General features: G+C 36.9%; 2 protein-coding genes across 9 annotated transcripts in view; both read right to left on the bottom strand.

Moving 5' to 3' along the window:
* Window positions 1-2,645, bottom strand: part of gfod1 (glucose-fructose oxidoreductase domain containing 1) — a 54,713-nt gene extending 52,068 nt beyond the window's left edge. Inside the window, exon 1 of the mRNA XM_061964768.2 lies at window positions 2,047-2,645. Coding sequence (XP_061820752.1) covers window positions 2,047-2,299 — 253 coding nt within the window. The 5' untranslated portion in view covers window positions 2,300-2,645. The remainder of the gene's footprint in view (window positions 1-2,046) is intronic.
* A 3,092-nt stretch (window positions 2,646-5,737) lies between these two features.
* The window catches only part of slc12a7b (solute carrier family 12 member 7b), a 155,593-nt gene continuing 138,682 nt past the window's right edge, over window positions 5,738-22,648 (bottom strand). For 6 of the 8 annotated variants that reach the window (XM_061965710.2, XM_061965709.2, XM_072913471.1 and 3 more), the window contains 4 exons: window positions 21,414-21,589; window positions 17,656-17,670; window positions 12,118-12,251; window positions 5,738-8,323 (listed from right to left, as the gene is read on the bottom strand). In XM_061965710.2, the coding sequence (XP_061821694.1) occupies window positions 8,232-8,323; window positions 12,118-12,251; window positions 17,656-17,670; window positions 21,414-21,589 (417 nt within the window). In that variant the 3' untranslated portion in view covers window positions 5,738-8,231. The remainder of the gene's footprint in view (window positions 8,324-12,117; window positions 12,252-17,655; window positions 17,671-21,413; window positions 21,590-22,648) is intronic. The other 2 variants (XM_061965711.2, XM_061965713.2) reach the window with 1 other exon arrangement.

Below are 22,648 nucleotides of genomic sequence, written 5' to 3'. Positions count from 1 at the left end.
ATGTGTACTCATAGTATATGTACTTATAAGTATGTGTTCCTGTAGAATGTGTGTAAAAATATCTGTGTACTTGCAGTATGTGTACTTGCAGTACGTGTAATTACAGCATGTGTACTAGCAGTGTGTGCGCTTGCAGTATGTATTAGTCGTATGTGTGCATGGAGTACGTGAACATGTGTACTTGTAGTGCATGTACTTGTAATATGTGCACTTGTAGTATGTTTACTCGTATGTGATCTTGCAGTGTGTATACTTGTAGTATGATAACTAGCAGTATGTGTTCTGATAGAAAGTGTATACGAGTATTTGTGTACTTGTAGAATTTGTACTTACAGTATATGTACTTGTAGAATGTGTATAATAATATTTGTGTACTTGTATAGTATGTGTACCTGTAGTATGTGTACTTGCATAATTTGTATAAGAGTATTTGTATACTTGCAGAATGTGTACTTGTACTTGTTGAATGTGTATAAGAATATCTGTGTACTTGCAGTACGTGTAATTACAGTATGTGTACTAACAGTGTGTGCGCTTGCAGTATGTATTAGTAGCATGTGTACATGTAGTATATGAACATGTAGTATGTGTACTTGTAGTGTGTGTACTTGTAGTACATGTACTTGTAGAATTTGTACTTGTAGTATCGGTATGTTTACTCGTATGTGTTCTTGCAGTATGTGTACTTGTGGTATGATAACTAGCAGTATGTGTTCTTGTAGAAAGTGTATGAGTATTTGTGTACTTGTAGAATATGTACTTACAGTATATGTACTTGTAGAATGTGTATAATAATATTTTTGTACTTGTATGTGTACATGTTGTATGTGCACTTGTAGTACATAATGTGTACTTGCAGTATGTGTACCTGCAGAATTTGTATAAGAGTATTTGTATACTTGCAGAACGTGTACTTGGAGTTGTCGAATGTGTATATTATTTCCTTGAATTCGCGCCGGGGCGGTAATTAATTTAAAACCTCTTCTCACTCCGCCGCTTACCAAAGGCATGCGGTAAATTTAGGCCTGCGCTTATAAATTTGAGTGTGATGTAAGGATACCATCATGAAAAGCACATTTAATAAAAAAAAACTTTATTATGGGCTTACCTTTACTTATAAATGAAGTCCATGCGCCGCTCCTTCTGAATAAAAGCATGGATAACTTGTTTATAGAAGTCTTGCTTATCTTTCTTCAGTTTTAAAAGTCTCTCTGTCTCGATGGAGATCTTCCTTTAATTATTACCTCCTGCTTCGATTGAAAGTCCAGTTTAGAAAACGGTTTTATTTTAGATATGTAATCCTGGCGAGAGGAAAAAATAAACGATCGCTGCTAACTGTTGCTGCTTGTTGTCACTTCTTCTGCAGCCGAGTAGTCGCCAGAATGATCCCTGGGATCACTAGCGCCCTCTACCACCATGAGGCAGGAGTCATTTAATGACTCATATTTGACACACGCAGCTATATTAATAAAACATAGCTGCTTACTGTTCTTTTTAGCATATTCAATAGCTTGGACCTTAAATCCTATTGAATAGCTCTTTCTCTTCTTCCCTTTATGCGATTTTAAATTATCGAAATTAGCCTCCTCCATTTTGGAAAATGATGCCTTGACGTGACGTGACGAGTTTGAACGAGGCATATGCTTATGAATTATTCTGCGAAACGAGTTTGACCCGGCGGTAAAACGAGGCATGCGGATAATATATACCCGGCGGTAAGAATATTTGTATACTTGTAGTATGTTTACTTGTAGAACGTGTACTTGCAAATGAGTACTTGCAATGTTTTTACTTGTAGAATTTGTATAGGGATATTTGGAGAATGTGTACTCGTAGTATAAAGTGTATACTGTAAATATTGTGTAAAATAAACTGTACTAACTTGTGTGTCAAGTCAGGTTATTTTAAATATTTGCATATCATGAATATTCATAGACTTTGGGCCAACAAGAAGCTCCATGATGTTTCATGTCATCAACATCATCATCACCGGGATGCAGCGGCGGCATCCCCTCCCCCCCTCTCCCAATGTTCCCCGCCACTCACCCAACGTTTTAACGGCGATCTGGCGCGTCAGAGGCGGCGGAAGGTTGATGCAAACCAGGTCGACGTCCTGATGCAGCAGCACGTCATCGATCCGGTTGGTAAAAAACGGGACGTCCATGTCCTTGGCGAGCTCCTCCGCCTCCTCTTGCGTGTGAGCCCACAGAGCTTTCACGGAAAATCCTTCGTGCTTCAGCAGCGGAATGACGACTCTGGCGGTCAAACTGCTTCCGAACACGCCGACACCGGGAAGCATGCTGGCGGTCTAGCTGTCACGTCGGCTGTGACGTCAGCTGGGCCATGCACCTGCAACCGAGCACCCGCTGTGCAGCATCGCCTCAGCCCACCGGGATATTTACCGGGGCAGAAAACGGACACTCTGACGTCATCGCCGGTGGTTAAAAGCGACACTTAAACGCACCATTGCGGCGTCCTGCTGTGTCAGCACCTGTACGGCTTCCAACTCCTGCTAGAACTCAAAATGTCGTCACAACGCGCGAAATGGAATAAAAACGAAACAAAAATGTGCTAAACGTGACAAGAAGTCGATTTTGTTCTGCTTCCGAGATTCTGCAGCGGACGAAGCGATGCTGCGGCTTTCAACTGCTTGTCAAGTTGCGTGTCATTCACCGGATCATGCTTTTGCCGACTTTTCACAATAAAATCACACACTCGCCAAATCCCTCATTCAGGTTCATTAGTTTGTCCAAAACGTGTAACACACATTTTAAATTGTTTATTTGGTTATTATAACTAAGTATTCATTTTAGAGTCGAAAACAAGTATAATCATATAAGTAGTGGTTGACGTAATAGCTTTTACTATAAGGTCAGAGACGGTACTTTAGTGTGGTACATTTGTTTCTTTTTCCTGCTCTTGTTTAACGCTTCAGTTTCCGGATCTAATTTAACTAACGGAGCGAGTATTAACTTTAATTTTATATACATTCGTATATTTGACATCATATTAATACATGGCATATTTTTTTATCATCCACCTGTAATCTAAAATTATCAACACAATCATTTCTACGTGGGGCAGATCAATCAAATCGATAGTAGCGTACGTGACGATTGACGAGATTGATTTTTAGGTAACTTCTTTATTTGAACAAATACCTGTTATATCACATATTATATAGTTGCTGTATTTCACACAATTTTATTTCATAAATATTATTTATGGTATTCTTTTTATGTTTACAAATAGGCGTGTTGATGAAATATTTTTTTGCCGAAAATAAATATCTGTTTTATTGTTATTGTAATCGTGATCAACAAATAATCATAAAACTCATACAATGAGTTTGAAAAAATTATCAACTAAAAAGTATTGGTATCAGTATGGACGTGTATTTGCAGTATCGCCCAACCCAATGCTTAGCCCATTTTGGCCACTAGAGGGCCCTAAAGGACATGTAAAGAGCACTTTGTTGTTAGAGTAATCCTGTCGTTCTACATTAATAGCATAACGTACATGTGTACCTCGTGAAACCTGAGGTTATGTAACACATGTAGTCGATAGTATATACATTGTAGCAGAGGTGTGGACTCGAGTCACATGACTTGGACTCGAGTCAGACTCGAGTCATGAATTTGATGACTTTAGACTCGACTTGACAAAATGTAAAAAGACTTAACTCGACTTAGACTTTAACATCAATGACTTGTGACTTCACTTGGACTTGAGCCTTTTGAATTGACATGACTTGACATGACTTGCTACTTTCCCCAAAACCCAAAGATGAAAAAGTTATTCGGGAGCGCTCCGTATTTTTCATCGTGTACTTGTCTATCAGCGTTGCGTGTGTCAGCTGGTGTGGTCTCAGTACAACAGCCAATCAAATTAGATCTACTTTGTTTTCATCACACAGCATTCATCCAATCAAATTGCAGGACAACCAACGAAGAAGACATGTCCAAACCACACGCCAGTGAACAAAAAATGATACCTAAAATAATTTTGTTTGGGTATAAAAATTACAAGGTGGTCAACACAAAACGGTTTGCAGTATGCAACACATGCGGTTCGAAAATTACTGATGGAGAGGAAACAACTTCCAACTTCGTCCGGCATTTGAAGTTGCACAAAGAAGGGTAAGTTTTTAATGTAAGATAACGTTTATTGGCTAAGTAACGTGACTTTTATTTGCTGTGTAGTTAAATCAGTGAGGCTGTAAACTCACTGCTAACGTTATAACGTTATTGCAAACACGGGAATCTGTTGCAGTTCACTACCTTATTCATACTTTTTGATCAGTGATTTTTTTTTAAGCAGGGTTACGTTAGTCAATATATCACACGTAACGTTAGACGGCGGTCAGCAGCACCGCGTATTTTAGCCACCTAAAAAAAGACAAAAATAGTAAAATAAAGGTCAGTTAAAATGTATACTATATTATGAATATGTGTACCGTTTTAGCTAGCTTTCTGACATACTGTTGGTTGTTTACCTCAGTGGTCCCCAACCACCGGGCCGTGGCCCGGTACTGGTCCGTGGATCGATTGGTATCGGGCCGCACAAGAAATAATTTTTCTTTTTCTTTTTTTAATTAAATCAACATAAAAAACACAAGATACACTTACAAGTAGTGCACCAACCCAAAACAACTCTCTCCCCCCTTTTGTTCTGGGCATTGAACATGAAGACTCTTCCTTCACTGTTCCGAGTGGCCATGAGAGTCTTGGCAGTGCCTGCCTCCAGTGCTCCAGTGGAGCGAGTTTTCAGCCATGGTGGCATCATACTACGCCCCCATCGTGCACAAATGACTGACAGACTCTTGGCTAATTTGGTCTTTTGCAAATGCAATGCAGCATAGGGCCCTGACATATAAAAAGTACAACTTTTTTGTTATGTTGACGTATATGTCATGTTTTTTCAATGTTAACACTTTTGTACAAATAAGTACATTTGCACTTTATTTTTCAATGTGTTTGTTCTGTAAAGGAATGAGTTAATGTTTAAAATGACTGGTTAATAGTGCTATTATAAAGTGCAATGTCAGCACAATTTTCTTTCCTGCAATTTAAAATGCACTTGTTTTAATAAATAAATACAGTGTTTGAAAAGCATACACAATCTGTGTTAATATATTAGTCTGTGGTTAAAAGGACTTGAAAGGACTCGAAACTCAAAATGCAGGACTTAGGACTTGACTTGAGACTTTCCAGTCTTGACTTTGGACTTGACTCGGGGCTTGCCTGTCTTGACTCGGACTTGAGGGCAAAGACTTGAGACTTACTTGTGACTTGCAAAACAATGACTTGGTCCCACCTCTGCATTGTAGTATATATTATAGTATGTTAGAATTTTACTTTGTTACTTAAGATAAAGTGTTTAAAAAACAAACATAAAAGTTGTAGTAATATGTATTGTAGTCTAAATGTAATTATTACAGCTAACCAGTAGATGGCAGTGCGCTGCATGACAAACTGATGCACAACTTTCACGTCAAGTTAAAAAACAGAGACGAAAATAACTTTTACATTTCTGTTCAGTTATGCCCAAAAAAAAACACCACAATGTTTATTTATAGACTCCAAAATATGGAAAAACTACAAATATATATGTGCTTTAGAAAAATAAAGGAAATAACTGAAATAAAAACATCAAAAATAAAATACAAACAAGTATTTTATGTACATTCATATACATTTATATATTCTTGTTAGAAGAACAGACAGACAACTTCGACTTTGATTTCAGCACTTTTTTAATATTTACTTGAGGCACAAATATAATTTAATAACAAAGATACTATAATATTTCTGTATGCTCCCACACAATGTGATTTCCTTCACAGCCTGTGACTGTAAGGCCGCACACAGATACACAAAGACACACACATTTGCACATTCACACACACGCACACAAACACACTTTTTCATCGCCTTCTAGACTTTTCTAATTCCTTTTCCCTTTTTGGTGAAACAAAATGTGTCAGTGAGTTTCTGATTTGCCTTTTGAGGTAGATATCATATTCCTGTTTTTTTGTTTATGATAAATATCTGATGACGTTTGAGTGCCATTGAGCTCGGCAACACAATTAAAGACAAAAATACACTTATATAATTTGGGTTGGGGCTCCTTTTTTTTTAACTAAACAGTTTTTATTTCTTCCACGTGAGGCTAAAAGCAACAAAGGAAGATTAAAAATGTCAGTTCTTAACAACATGGCATGAATATTTAGTAAAAAGTGAGTTGGACAACTAAAAGTCAAATAGATTCATCTTCATAAACTTCCTTCCTGCCTCGATTGATACAAATTTACACACACAAGTTCACACTAAAGCAGTAGGGTCCAAAGTGCATTTTATCCTTTCTTAATTTAACTTTATCAGCAATAACACAACAACAGATATGTTTCAGTTTATCAATAACTGAAATAACTTATTTTATAAACTAATTTCATGTAGCAAAGATACTTTTTTTGGGGTGAAAAAAGTTTAGACCCTCCTGCACTAGAGTGTGTGACAATGTGATTACACAACAACTGAAGAAAAACACAACAAACAACACACAATATGAAGTCAATATGACCACCAGACTAAAAAAATTGCAAGGAAATAGGACTTAATAAAAAATATGATACTTAACTGAAAGAAACTGCGAGGATATGAATGGCAAAGAAACATTTTGCAAACATCACAAGTATTTTTGAGTATTTTCTTGGCTTCCTAACAAGTTGACACACTGAAAAATAGATGTTTCTATACTAAAACCAATGAAATGTAAGTGAAAATGAAATTCATGAAGTTCGTGTTAGCTGACAAAATGTTTATCATTCATTGTTCAAAATTCTGCCTGCAGCTCATTTTTCTTTGCATATTCCAAAATGTCACCGCATGACTTTGATATTTCCATTTTTTTGGCACTTTCTCCTACTGTACTACTACATTTTGAGATTGTGTTGATTTGATTCTGTCGTGTGCTCAAACTAATAAAATATTACTTTGGGAAAAAAAACACTATATAAATATTAGCCAAAATATAATTAGTCCAACTGAAGTGCTGACATTATGCATAATGTACTTGTCTACTACATTGCTTTCCAAGTAGTACTACTACTACTACAAGCAAGTAGTGTTACTACTACAAGCAAGTAGTACTACTACATGGAACGCCGCGATTGAACAAGTTATTTTGTGTGCGTGAATACAACAATAAAACACACACAAAAAAGCTAAAAATGTTATGCATAATGCTTCAGAATGTTCTGGAAAGACTAAAATATGTGAAATATATAACTGACAAGATCCTTGCTTGTGGATTATGCTCAGCAGGAAGAGGATTTTTTAAAAATGTGTTTTGCGGCAATCTCAACTTTGACCTCAACGTAAGTTGCTATGTAGAGTGCCGCTTTCCCTCATTTTCAGCAGACTGCATTGCAAAATGATTAACACCCCTCATGCGAGATCCACCCAGAAATGGGGCCATATAAATCCCTTCCCTACTGTACCTAGATTACCCTCCCCACCCTCCAAAAAAAAAAAAAAAAAGTCCTAAAAACGTTTTATTTAAATACGCCTCTCACTGTTCTTAAAACAAGTTTTATACATTAGCAAAGAATGACATGTATACAGTATTGTACTTATCAAATATGTATACAATATTGTACTTTTTAAATGTGTATACAGTATTTCAATTATATATATATATATATATACACAGTATTGTACTTACTAAATATGTATACAATATTGTACCTATTAAATATGAATACAGTATTTAAAAAAAGGTGTACTTACAAACATCACGTCTTGTTAAAGCATCTTCCTAATGCAAAGGTTGAATAAATTAACTTGTGAGACAGCGCCCTCTGCTGGATTCTAATCTGCAGCATATTTTCACCTGCAGATAGCGCCATCCAACCATGTTTTAAACAAAGAACTGTGTGAACATGCGGGAGCCTGACATACTGTACTTGTTTTGTGAGCGTGAACGTTTGGGTGGAGAAAAGTGTCAGGAAAACGACGAGGTGGAACACAACAAGAAAGTGAAACGTAACATAGTAACGCGATGGATAAAAATATAAAGTGTCTATTTCTGTTTTCTCGGCGCAGGAACCGTCTCTGTTGTTGGAGGTCCTGCTGACCTTGCATGGATCCATCATAACATCGCTAACTTCCTGTCCGGGACGTAAATCCCCGCTGACTGTAATTCCTCACATCAGAGGGGCGCCAACCTTTCTAAGAGTAGATGGTGATGACCTCACGGCCGCCACCTCGGACCAGCAGGACTCGATTCAAGCCTTCTAAGAGAACCTCCAAGAACTCCATATCTGAGAGCGTGGTGAAGGATGACATTAAATAATATTAGCTTGTCAACATAATCCTATTTCTAATAAATACTACACATGTGATCAAATAACCCCATAACTCTCTTCATCAGCTTGTATGGTCGCTGTTGATTCATCAAAACAAACGTGTACTCAATATACTCAAACACTTTGAATCCTGCACCGTCCTCTCAGACTTTAGCCGCCCTTCCTAGTCTGTGAGCATGAAGTGGTGAGTGCCTGGATGAGAGGTCAGAGGTCTTTAGGACAAACTAAACCAGGCCTGGGCAATTATTTGGACTCGGGGGCCAAATTTAGGGGAAAAAATGTGTCTGGGGGGCCGGTATATCTATTTTTAGGAACACTTATACAAAAACCTCACAGTAATATCTGATTGAATGCTAAAAACGTTATGACAGACCACCTTGAAAAACGGAATGGAATTTAATTTTTTTTTTTACTGAATGAGACACCCAGAATGTACATGAAAATAAAGAATGTGGGATTTACAATATTAACTATGAATGATAAAACACTGAATATGGACAGCCCCTCTCGATCGACATAATTTACAATCAAGCGTAACACAATAAAAATGCAACAAACACAGCAAAATATGAACGCGAAGGGTAAAAGAAAAACTAAAATCTGATATATCTGATATATCACTTTGTTGTAAAAATCTCCTTCCGCGTCTGTCCCTGACACTCGAATTTCAGGCTGGCCGCTCTGGAAACACTCTGTGGAAACGCTCCCCACCAACACTGCTTGGTGCCTCGTCTGAGCTGCTGTGACTTAGATCACCATAGTAACTAATTAGATTACCATAGTAACTAGTATATCATGCAAAAGCGCAAATTCCAACTATATAAATACTTTGTATAGTTCAAGACTTACGGTCATTTAAAAACATCACTGCTCATCATAATGACAGCTAAAGTTTCCATCTCAAAGATGTAAAAAAATTATTTGTTAATGTCCGGTGGGCCAGATTGAAAAGCTTAACGGGCCATATTTGGCCCCTGGGCCTTAATTTGCCCAGATCTGAACTAAACGGTTCAGCTGTGATAAATCCAGTTCTATGAGAATTTAATAAAGGATGAATAATATTTATAGATATAAGTAGAGTGTGAGAATGCACCATCATCACAGGTTGATACTGTACATACTGTATTCACCTAAAGTTCACTTTAAGTACAGTAATGATACAAAATACAAGACATGAGTGGCGCTTTCCCTCATTTCCAGCAGACTACTTGGCTTTTGCTAAAACATATCGAATGTTTGTTCAAAGAACATGTAAAAAACGGCGAACTGTTACTAAATACAATTCTTAAAAAAATATATAATATTACATACCTAAAATAGTATTTTCCGGACCATAGCCGATGAAAGGTTTATTTTTTATTTTTTGTTATATATAAGGCGCACCGGATTATAGGGCGCATTAAAGGAGTCATATTATAATAGTTTTTCTAAATGTAAAAGACTTCCTTGTGGTCTACATAACATTTAATGGTGGTTCTTTGGTCAAAATGTTGCATAGATTATGTTTTACAGATCATCTTCAAGCCGCTTTCTGACAGTCACTTCCGGATGGGCGGTCTTATTTACGTGGCTCACCTTCGACAGCGTTTTTTCTCCGTCAAAAGATGGAGCTAACCGGTTCAATGACATTCAGACTTTACTTAAATCAATAACGGAGCAGCATCTCCTCGTTCCACATTTCCGAGACACACCGGAAATGTGTCCCGTGAAAAACCGTCCGACCGGAACTCTCTAATAACAAAAGTTCCTTGGGTGGATAATGTAAACTCACTACACCGGTATGTTTTAGCGCTTTCATGGCGAGTTTACTGACAGATATAAGTAAGAAATTTACACTACTTTATATTAAAAAATGGCAACAGCGGAGGACTAATGTCCCATAACATGAAGATAGAGAAAAAGAAGAAGCCTATCGACTACGGTGTCGTCACGGACTACAAAGGCAGACGCGCGCAATTTTTCAGGATTTATGCAGATCCCAAATACAGATCAGCAGGTACCAGAAGGTAAGAAAAGTTGCTTTTGCAAAGTATTGCAAAACAAAACGCCAGATAATGTCTTACCTTACACACACACCATAATAATATAATACCCGTATGTTGAAGCACAGTACAATCCATCAAGCGGTGCGGCTTCATAGCTTACCAAAGTCGTACTAAAACATTTTGATAGATTTTTGAGCGCCGTGTGTAATGTTCTACATTTTCAATGGAACATATAAAATGTTAGTGTTGTTTACTTGAGTCATATTGCCATCATAGTGCAGCCTACACTTATCTCTTATGTTTGACTGCCATATACTGGTCACACTTATCATTACACCATGTACCAAATAAAATTGCTTCGAGGTGGGTAAGCACAACCAAACTTATTCCTTACATTAGGCGCACCGGGTTATAAGGCGCACTGTCGAGTTTTGAGGGGGGAAAAAGGATTTTAAGTGCGCCTTATAGTCCGGAAAATACGGTAGTAGTTTGCTCCTTGATGATTTACAACATTGGTTCTGTTGTTGCAGTTCTCTAGTCTACTAAAGTCGGTCCCAGTTACGTTGACAACTTGTTTATGTCAACCTACTCATCAGGTCCTGATCCACCGTTCTTATTCATAAAATTGGTTGATAGTTTGTAATATTTACTAAACAATGGCGGCACACTGCTTTAATTTGATATACTTGTCAGTGTTGACATATTTTACCAGGATGACTAAGTTTTGCCAACAGGACACTTGAACCGTGGATGAGGATGTTCAAGCTCTAGCTTCTCCTTGGCACCATCACTGGCCATGGCTCCTATTAGCCAACGGCTGTTATTCCTTTAGCGAGTAAACACGTGACCTTATAAGCATTTTCTGTTCCTCCAATTTGAAAACAGTATCGTATTATTCGGACAATAAGTCGCTGCGGAGTATAAGTCGCACCGGCCGAAAATGCATAATAAAGAAGGAAAAAACCACATATAAGTCGCACTGGAGTATAAGTCGCATTTTTGGGGGAAATGTATTTGTTAAAACCCAACACCAAGAATAGACATTTGAAAGGCAATTTAAAATAAATAAAGAATAGTGTACAACAGGCTGAATAAGTGTACATTATATGAGGCATAAATAACCAACTGAGAATGTGACTGGTATGTTAACGTAACATATTATGGTAAGAGTCATTCAAATAACTATAACATATAGAACATGCTATACGTTTACCAAACAATCTCTCACTCCTAATCGTTAAATCCCATGAAATCTTATACGTCTAGTCTCTTACGTGAATGAGATAAATAATATTATTTGATATTTTACGGTAATGTGTTAATACTTTCACACATAAGTCGCTCCGGAGTATAAGTCGCACCCTAAACTAAAAAAAAAACTGCGACTTATAGTCCGAAAAATACGGTATTTATGTACCAAACGGAACTATTTGAGTAGAAACCCGTATAGTGCTTAATTTCAAGGTAATCCAACTAAGTGCTGTGTTTTCTTTTCTAAATGAACATGTCATGACTTTTTAGTTTTTTGTATTTTGTTTTATTTCCCACCCAGTGCTCTTATTTTTGTTGAGAGTGCTGGCTCCCACACCTATCCCTACTTGGCAACACACCTGTCCCTGGTTTGTAATCAGGACAAGAAAGCCTCTTAAGTGGACTCTTTAGTTGAATTAAAAATGGAGGCAACCTTTAGTCATAGTGGGTCGACACCTGGATAATTACGTAAATAAACAGGTTTTGATGTATAAGTTACCAGATAAAGGATACAATTTTCATCTCCCCCTCGGTTTTTGGGTGGTCCAGGCATGTTGAGGAGAACCAGGTGAGCTCCTTGTGACTTGTTGACCACGACTTCGTTCAGCTTGATGGCGGTGTGCATACGACGCACGTTGGTCTGATTGCTAATTGGACGACAACAACAATGTTAATTACAAGCACTGTCACAATAAAAACGACAACTTATAAAAGTTGTACTTTTAACTGCGACTGAACAAAAGTACAATGAAACGTATTATGTACGACATCACATGTACTTGTATTACATTATGTGCAGCTTAGTGTACACTAAACAGAATATTTGAGCAAGATGTGTTGTCAAAATACATTTTGCTGCCATCTTTCCATCATCTATGTCGATGTGAAGTATGAATATCGAAACAATGTATTAACGTGAAATCAATATCAAAACATAATGTATGAATTTTAATAATATCAATATGACAATATCAAAGCATAAAGTACATAATCACTACATACACAGAATATGTCAATAATAAAACAATGTACATTACACAAAGGCAAAGTTGTTCTTTCCATTCAAACATTAAAAGTAACGATCATTTATTGATGGACATAATATTTACAGTGGAACACATTTATGTTGATGCCCCTTAACTTGACTGGCTGACGTCGACATAAGTGGTTGTTGACCTAATCAAAACTGCCTGCACGTTTACTTTTTGACTTTGTTCAGAAACATGATAATGTACGTTCAAGTATTTTAGTTGTTCGTTCACCGATTGAAACATATGGAAAATGACGATAATAAACCTTAAACATCAAATTTATATTCTTGTTTTTTCACAGTCCTCTGTGAACAAGTGTCCTCTGTAGTAGACATTTGTATTTTGCATAGCAGGAAAAAAAAATTGATTTAATTATCACATATTTAATGCACAGTCAAATTTGAAACCCTCCCTCTCTACCTCCTGAGGCAACCATGTTTTCCGCCAACCTGTCTTATATAACAGGGTTATTATTTTTATTAAAATGTGTACCCTGACAAAATAAATAATCAACCAAAAACAAAAGCCTTTGCAGAAGACGCTGAGTTCTCAGATAATATATCTAATATTAATATCTAACAGAGCTGCTGGGATAATTTACTTGAGTGTTTTGACTACAATAATGATACAACTTGTATATGTGCCGTGCACTAATCTTTCTTCTGAATCTACAAAATATGATAAAAATTATAATCATCAAGTGTATTTTGTACAGTGTATTCCAAAAGTATTCAGTGTTTCACTTTTTCTACATTTAATTATGTTACAGCCCTATTCCAAAATAGAATACATTTATTTTTGTCCTCAAAATTCTACACACATCTAATAAATAATAATGACAATGTTTTTTTTGTTTTTTTTTTAGAAATGTTTGCAAATCTATTAAAAATATAACTAAGACATTAAATGTACTGTACATAAGTATTAACAACCTTTGCTATGAAGCTCCACATCCCACACCCCGGATTGTAAATAATGTAAATAATTCAATGTATATACCCTGAGGATTATCTTGTGTGATGACTGTATTATGATGATAGTATATATCTGATAGTATATATCTGTATCATGAATCAATTTAAGTGGACCCTGACTTAAACAAGTTGAAAAACTTACTTGGGTTTTTTCAGTGGTCAATTGTACGGAATATGTACTTCACTGTGCAACCTGCTAATAAAAGTCTCAATCAATCAATGACTCAGCCCTGCTGGTGTCCGGCAAGGACAAGTCACAGGTGGAAAAAATCCTCTGTGCTGAACTCCTTAGTATTTGCACCTGGCTCGCTGACAATAAACTATCCATACACTTAGGTAAAACGGAATCCATCCTATTTGGGTCCCAAATCAATCTTAAAAAAGTCAGTGACTTCACTATAAAAGTGGGTGACATTGTTATCACCAAGAAAGATGAGGTCACCTACCTAGGTTCCATTCTAGAGGCTAATCTTTCCTGTGATAAAATGGCAACCAATGTAATCAGAAAGGTCAACCAACGAATGAGATTTCTCTACAGAATCTCCTCTCTGGTCAACAAAAGCACCTTGAAGATTCTAGCGGGAACTCTCGTTCAACCCTTTTTCGATTACGCTTGCACCTCCTGGTACCCTAGCACCTCCAAAACCCTCAAATCTAGACTCCAAACATCCCAGAATAAGCTAGTCAGGTTACTTTTAGACCTCCACCCCAAATCACACCTCACTCCAACCCACTTCTCCAAAGTGGGCTGGCTCAGGGTGAAGGACAGAGTAAAACAACTTGCACTGAGCCTAGTCTATAAAATCCGCTACACCTCCCTGATACCGAAGTACAAACCCTGTTTCCATATGAGTTGGGAAATTATGTTAGATGTAAATATAAACGGAATACAATGATTTGCAAATCATTTTCAACCCATATTCAGTTGAATATGCTACAAAGACAACATATTTGATGTTCAAACTGATAAACTTTTTTTTTTTTTGCAAATAATCATTAACTTTAAAATTTGATGCCAGCAACACGTGACAAAGAAGTTGGGAAAGGTGGCAATAAATACTGATAAAGTTGAAGAATGCTCATCAAACACTTATTTGGAACATCCCACAGGTGAACAGGCAAATTGGGAACAGGTGGGTGCCATGATTGGGTATAAAAGTAGATTCCATGAAATGCTCAGTCATTCACAATCAAGGATGGGGCGAGGGTCACCACTTTGTCAACAAATGCGTGAGCAAATTGTTGAACAGTTTAAGAAAAACATTTCTCAACCAGCTATTGCAAGGAATTTAGGGATTTCACCATCTACGGTCCGTAATATCATCAAAGGGTTCAGAGAATCTGGAGAAATCACTGCACGTAAGCAGCTAAGTCCGTGACCTTCGATCCCTCAGACTGTACTGCATCAACAAGCGACATCAGTGTGTAAAGGATATCACCACATGGGCTCAGGAACACTTCAGAAACTCACTGTCAGTAACTACAGTTGGTTGCTACATCTGTACATGCAAGTTAAAACTCTCCTATGCAAGGCGAAAACCGTTTATCAACAACACCCAGAAACGCCGTTGGCTTCGCTGGGCCTGAGCTCATCTAAGATGGACTGATACAAAGTGGAAAAGTGTTCTGTGGTCTGACGAGTCCACATTTCAAATTGTTTTTGGAAACTGTGGACGTCGTGTCCTCCGGACCAAAGAGGAAAAGAACCATCCGGATTGTTATAGGCGCAAAGTTGAAAAGCCAGCATCTGTGATGGTATGGGGGTGTATTAGTGCCCAAGACATGGGTAACTTACACATCTGTGAAGGCGCCATTAATGCTGAAAGGTACATACAGGTTTTGGAGCAACACACGTTGCCATCCAAGCAACGTTACCATGGACGCCTGCTTATTTCAGCAAGACAATGCCAAGCCACGTGTTACATCAACGTGGCTTCATAGTAAAAGAGTGCGGGTACTAGACTGGCCTGTCTGTAGTTCAGACCTGTCTCCCATTGAAAATGTGTGGCGCATTATGAAGACTAAAATACCACAACGGAGACCCCCGGACTGTTGAACAACTTAAGCTGTACATCAAGCAAGAATGGGAAAGAATTCCACCTGAGAATCTTAAAAAATGTGTCTCCTCAGTTCCCAAACGTTTACTGAGTGTTGTTAAAAGGAAAGGCCATGTAACACAGTGGTGAACATGCCCTTTCTCAACTACTTTGGCATGTGTTGCAGCCATGAAATTCTAAGTTAATTATTATTTGCCAAAAAAAAAATAAAGTTTATGAGTTTGAACATCAAATATCTTGTCTTTGTAGTGCATTCAATTGAATATGGGTTGAAAGGAATTTGCAAATCATTGTATTCCGTTTATATTTACATCTAACACAATTTCGCAACTCATATGGAAACGGGGTTTGTACATGTCAAACTACTTCCATAACGTAAATGACCGCCATAACCACAACACCAGGGGGAGCTCCACAAACCACGTTAAACCCAGATTCCGATCTAACAAAGGTCTTAACTCATTCTCCTGCTATGCCACATCAATATGGAAGTGCTGATATCAACCAAACCCTCCTCATCCCACCCCCCGGATTGTAAATAATGTAAATAATTCAATGTATATACTCTGATGATTAACTTGTGGGATGACTGTATTATGATGATAGTATATATTTGTACCATGAATTGATTTACGTAGACCCCGACTTAAACAAGTTGGAAAAACTTATTCGGGTGCTACCATTTAGTGGTCAATTGTACGGAATATGTACTGTACTGTGCAATCTACTAATAAAAGTTTCAATCAATCAATGTAGTACTGCTTGACGTATATGATGTATATATAGTATTGCTTGAAGTACAGTATGTAGATGTAATACTGCTAGAAGTACGTGATGTTTATGTAGTACTACTAAAAGTACATGATGTAAATGTAGTACTGCGAGAAGTACATGATATGTTGTATTGCTAGAAGTCTATGATGTATATACTGTATGTATATGTAGTACTGCTAGAAGTACAAAACAAGGTTTTCAGCTGGCAAAGTTAGTACATCTGTTGAAATTATTAAACTTTATAAATTTATGAACTTATGATGTCGTGTTTACAGATTTGATCACGACCTTCTGCCATGCGCATACTTAATACTTAACTTAACAATACTTAACTTAATGCTTGTTTTGGTCACGTATTTGATTGTGAGGATGTTCATCTTCTAGCCTTTATTTATTTTCCTGATAAAACTTCATAATATAATGTATTAAATACATATGCATATTGTTTTGTATTTATTTTGTTCTTTGGAAAGTACAAGTTTGCTTCAAAAAATGATAAGCAGGTTAATTATGGAATGTTGGAGCAGGCAGTTATAAGCACATTATTTACACATCTATACACTCACTGGTGGTACTTCGGTTTTTCTTCACCCACTTTTCATATGATTAGTTTTTGGCGAAAATATCCATATAAATATTGTTTGTTGATTCTTTGTCGTACAACCAAAAAAGGTGCGTAACAAACAAGTCTGTTTCTTTTCCTAGAATGTTGTGTTCAAAAGAAATAATTATGTGTTCGTAAATTCAGTCTCTGTACTTTTTTTTATTGAGTACGACTGCAAAATAATCTATCATGGGACCTAAGAAAGTTGTACGTTCCAGCACTTTGATAAAGAAAGTGAGAAACACTATAGAATTAATTTTTTTTTTATCAAAGTACAAAGCTGGTGACAGCATGGTTCTCCTCTCCTCCTTCTCCACTCATCGCCATCTTTGCCAACAACAGTTTTTCAATCAATTTTATATACAAATATTTTGTAATATTTACATTGCTTTCTGCACGTAAACTATAATTATTCTCTATAAAATTAGTTTTGTGTTCATATTTTTGCTGTCTGGAGCAAATTAATTGGATTTACTTCATTTCTTAACGGAATAATTGTGTGTTTTGAAACAGAAAACCGAAGTACCACTGGCAAAGATGAATGCACTGAAAGACACCAAACATAGCAACACGCACGCACATGCAGTCCAGAGCAAAGAGAATAGACTTACAGGCTCCCCCACTCTCTAGAAGGAGAAAGATGAAACAGAATAATAAACAACATCACTACAATCCATGCTTCTAACACAGAAAGCAAAAAGCTAAAAGTTGTGTGCATCAACACAACACTTGATGCAAAACAAGCAGTTAGTCCACTTTGGTGTGACACAAATGTCCTAAAGTGCACATGAACGTTCACACTAGTGCGCCTAAATAAATGTTCATGCCATGCACACTTGTATCAATTCACTCTCATCATTCTGTTTAAAACACAATATGCTCATTTGAATACTAGTTTCTTGTATTTTCTCAGCAATCCCTTAACTTTGTATGTTTTTTGATGGCAGTTCGTAACGTGTTTAATGTCAGACATTTGTTGTAAATAAGCACTTCCAAAACAAAGACATTTCTTACCTTAGTCAATATCATTTCATCATTTGTGTGAACAATTTTATTATTTCATTGCCTATTTTATAATTTGTGTGAATCATTTTGTTTTATTTGGGATCATGGTTTGTAAACCCCTTTGAGGCATTTGTGATTATAAGGGCTATATAAATAAACTTTGATTGATTGATTAATTAATTGTTGCTAATTTGTGTGAATAATGGTATTGTTTTATTGCTTATTTGATCATTTGTGTGAATAATTTTATTGTTTTATTTATTATTTGATAATTGTCAAATAATTGTATTGTTTTGTTCAATATTTGATCATTTGTAATTGAGTAATTCTATTGTTTAATAGCTTATTTTCACAAGTGTGTGAAGAATCGTATTTTTTTTTATAGATTTCATAATTTGTGTGAAGAATACATTTTTTTTTAACAATGCATTGCTATTTATTTGTATACATAAATAAAAAATACATTCATTCATAAATTCATAAATAAAAACAATTATAAAGAGAGCAAGTCACGTGTGTGCAGTGGAAGAATACGTAGTCGTGTTGTGTCACGATTGTTGTTTTTGGTAAATGTTATTCCTGAAGTCAAACAAGCGTGTGGCAGGCTTGTCTGATGGCAAAAAGTGAAAGTGAAATTAAATATGGTAAAATGTTGATAGTGTAGAAATCATCATTGGTTGCATGTTAAGTTAAAGTATCAATGATTGTCACACACACACTAGGTGTGGCGAAATTATTCTCTGCATTTGACCCATCACCCTTGATCACCCCCTGGGAGGTGAGGGGAGCAGTGGGCAGCAGCGGTGGCCGCGCCCGGGAATAATTTCTGGTGATTTAACCCCCAATTCCAACCCTTGATGCTGAGTGTCAAGCAGGGAGGTAATGGGTCCCACTTTTATAGTCGTTGGTATGACTCGGCCGGAGTTTGAACTCACGACCTACCGATTTCAGGTATAGTTCAAGCTGATCAAACATCACATCATTAAGGATAAAGACGAAATCTTTAAACGTGAACTAATTTGCTCTTATTTTTTAACATTGATAACTAAGCAGAGTAGTGGTCTCATTATTGACACTTTGTCTCTTCCAGTAACATATATATATATATATATATATATATATATATATATGTATGTGTGGGAAAAAATCACAAGACTACTTCATCTCTACAGGCCTGTTTCATGAGGGGTTCCCTCAATCATCAGGAGATTTTAATGGAAGCATTCACATACCATGGTTTATATAGGGCACAGAGTGGGTAGGTACAGGCTGGCGTAGGGGCGTGGTGATTGGCTCATGTGTTACCTAGGAGGTGTTTCCGTCTGTGACGGCATGCTGATACAAACCGTCAACTTCCTCGACGTCACTTTCAACCTGAGAAATAACAGCTACCAACCATTCACGAAATCCAACACAACACTCCAATACGTGCACCATGACAGCAACCACCCACCCACCACCACAAAAAGGATACCTACCGGAATTAATAAAAGGCTATCGATGCTGTCATCTAGCAAAGCTGAATTTGACCAAGCAATCCCCCCGTACCAAAAAGCACTTGATGAAAGCGGATACAATTTCACCCTCACCTATGAACCCACGACAGGAAACCAACCAAAAAAGAACAGAAAACGAAACAACATCATCTGGTACAACCCCCCATACAGCAAAAACGTCTCAACTAACATTGGCCACAAATTCCTCACTCTGATTGACAAACACTTCCCCAAAGGCAACACCCTAAGAAAAGTATTCAACAAGAACAACATTAAATTGAGCTACAGCTGTATGAACAATATACGACAAATTATCTCAAACCACAACAAAACAATTGCAAATGAGCCGTCGACCCCCGGACAGAGCGACTCCAAAACCAACAAAGGCTGCAACTGCCGCAAGAAACCTGATTGCCCTCTCAACGGGGGGTGCTTACAAACATCAGTTGTTTACCAATCTAAGGTAACACGCAAGGACATTAACACATCCGACACATATGTAGGATTAACCGAGGGAGAGTTTAAAACCAGATGGAACAATCACAAGGCTTCTTTCAGGAACCAAAACCTGCGGAATACCACAGAACTCAGCAAACCCATTTGGGACCTCAAAGACAATAATGTTGAATATTCAATAACATGGCAAATTCTTGCATCCAGCACACCTTACAATAGTGGTAATAAAAGATGCAACCTATGCTTGAAAGAGAAACTGTTTATTATATACCGTCCAGACCTGTCATCCCTCAACAAGCGCAGCGAAATTGTATCAGCATGCCGCCACAGACGGAAACACCTCCTAGGTAACACATGAGCCAATCACCACGCCCCTACGCCAGCCTGTACCTACCCACTCTGTGCCCTATATAAACCATGGTATGTGAATGCTTCCATTAAAATCTCCTGATGATTGAGGGAACCCCTCATGAAACAGGCCTGTAGAGATGAAGTAGTCTTGTGATTTTTTTTCCCACACATACATATATTGCGCTCTACTACGGTATCGAGCACTATTTTTTGGATAACCTTATTAAGACATATATATATATATATATATATATATATATATATATATATATATATATATATATATGTATATACTGTATATATATATATATATATATATATATATATATATATATATATATATATACTGACATACATATGTAAATGGTAAATGGGTTAAACTTGTATAGTGCTTTTCTACCTACTCAAAGCGCTTTGACACTATTTCCACATTCACCCATTCACACACTGATGGCGCTCCCGCTCCATGCAAGGCGCTAACCATGATCCATCGGGAGCAAGGGTGAAATGTCTTGCTCAAGGACACAACGGACATGACGAGGTTGGTAGAAGGTGGGGATCGAAACAGGAACCCTCTGGTTGCTGGCACGGCCACTCTCCCAACCGCGCCACGCCGTCCCCATGTATGTATGCCATTATACAACCATCAGACTGTATAATGCATATGTTCCTTGACTGCACTTAAATGTAGAGTATATGTAGAATATATTTATATTATTTATATATTATATATATAATATATTATATATATATATATTATATTATTTATTATTATTACTGTCTATTGTGAGCAAACTGTGGTGCTGAATTTCCCCCAGGGATCAATAAAGTACTTTCTATTCTATTCTATTCTATTCTATGTAATTATTTTGCATATAGAAAACATGCATTTATTTGGCTTGAAAGTAGAAGTTGTGGATTTGGATGAGATTTCCATCTGTTCTGTTTAAAATTTGGTCAACTTTTTGAAATTTACTTCATCAAGAAGACATCACACAGAGTGACACCACGATCATAAAACACAAATCGTATTTTTTATGCATTAGCTATATGAGACTTACGGCTTCATGTTGAACAGGTCTCTTACGGCCACGCTGGAGTTGCACTCGCGGTTGCGACTACGCTCGGCGAAAAGTTTGTCCTTGGTCCAGGTCATGTGAACTCGGTCCGGTCCAATCTCTGACTTGTCGTTGGTAGCGGCGTGAGAGGCCGTGTTTCTGTCATGGATGAGTTGGGCCTGAGGGGACATGAAGACACAGAGAGGACACACGCATGGACGCTTGAGTTAAAGGACTAACCAAGAAAACAGTGGATACATTTAGTAAAATACATCAATGTTCAGGAAAGACCAAGGGTTAAAAATTATGGACAATAAGGAAACAAATACAACGTAGTTCAGGATGTAAAACAGAAGGGATGAAGGACAAAAGATGACTCTCCAGGACATGAAACACACACAATACTTTACCATCTACAAAACACAACAAAGGGCCTCATTCACTAAAACTTTCCCAAATTTTTTCCTTACATTTCTCAATAAAAAAACATATCATTGTATTTATTATACCTAAAGATGTTTATGAATCATCAACGAACTTAAGACAATAACGTCAAAAAAGTTCTCAACCATAAAATTAGGGCTGTTGAGAGTTTACGTGTTAACTCATGCAATTAATCATGTATAAACGCAGATTTATTATTAAATGGCGGATAGGTTGCCAGAAAAGTGTGTTGGTATATGTCAGTGATCAGATCAATAATAGATGAGTGAGGAGACTGACTGGTGTCCTCACTGGTAATTTCACTTCAAAATACATCCTGACTGCATTTAGATTGAACTGTTTTGGTCAAATAAATAATGTACACTCAAGTAAAACAAAAAAAATGTCCTGTATGACAATAAAATTAGATTAGTGTCAAAATATTTTTAAAGTTAATTTAAATTATCCATCCATCTATCCATTTTCTACCGCTTGTCCCTTTCAGGGTCGCGGGGGTGATGCAGGCAAGTATTCTACTGTGATTAATCGTGATTAATTAAAGGTAAAAGTGAATAATCTGATTTAAACAATGAATCACTTGACAGCACTAATTTAAACCTAAGCATAAGGTATAAATATATCATGGTGTCTCGGCTTTTTGCATTTGACTAAGGCCTATTATTAGTCAAAAACATTAATTTTTAAACAAATTTGAAAGTAATCGCCTAAATTAAGCATTTTCCAGCATAACATATCTAAATGAAATCAAATGAACAAATGAAAGGTACTGTACAGTGTTGTACAACAAATCCTCA

This window comes from Nerophis lumbriciformis, linkage group LG07 (genome assembly GCF_033978685.3).
Source record: "Nerophis lumbriciformis linkage group LG07, RoL_Nlum_v2.1, whole genome shotgun sequence".
NCBI classification, from domain to species: domain Eukaryota; kingdom Metazoa; phylum Chordata; class Actinopteri; order Syngnathiformes; family Syngnathidae; genus Nerophis; species Nerophis lumbriciformis.
The sequence above is the reverse complement of the archived record's forward strand: the minus strand, read 5'-3'. Positions and strand labels throughout refer to the sequence as shown.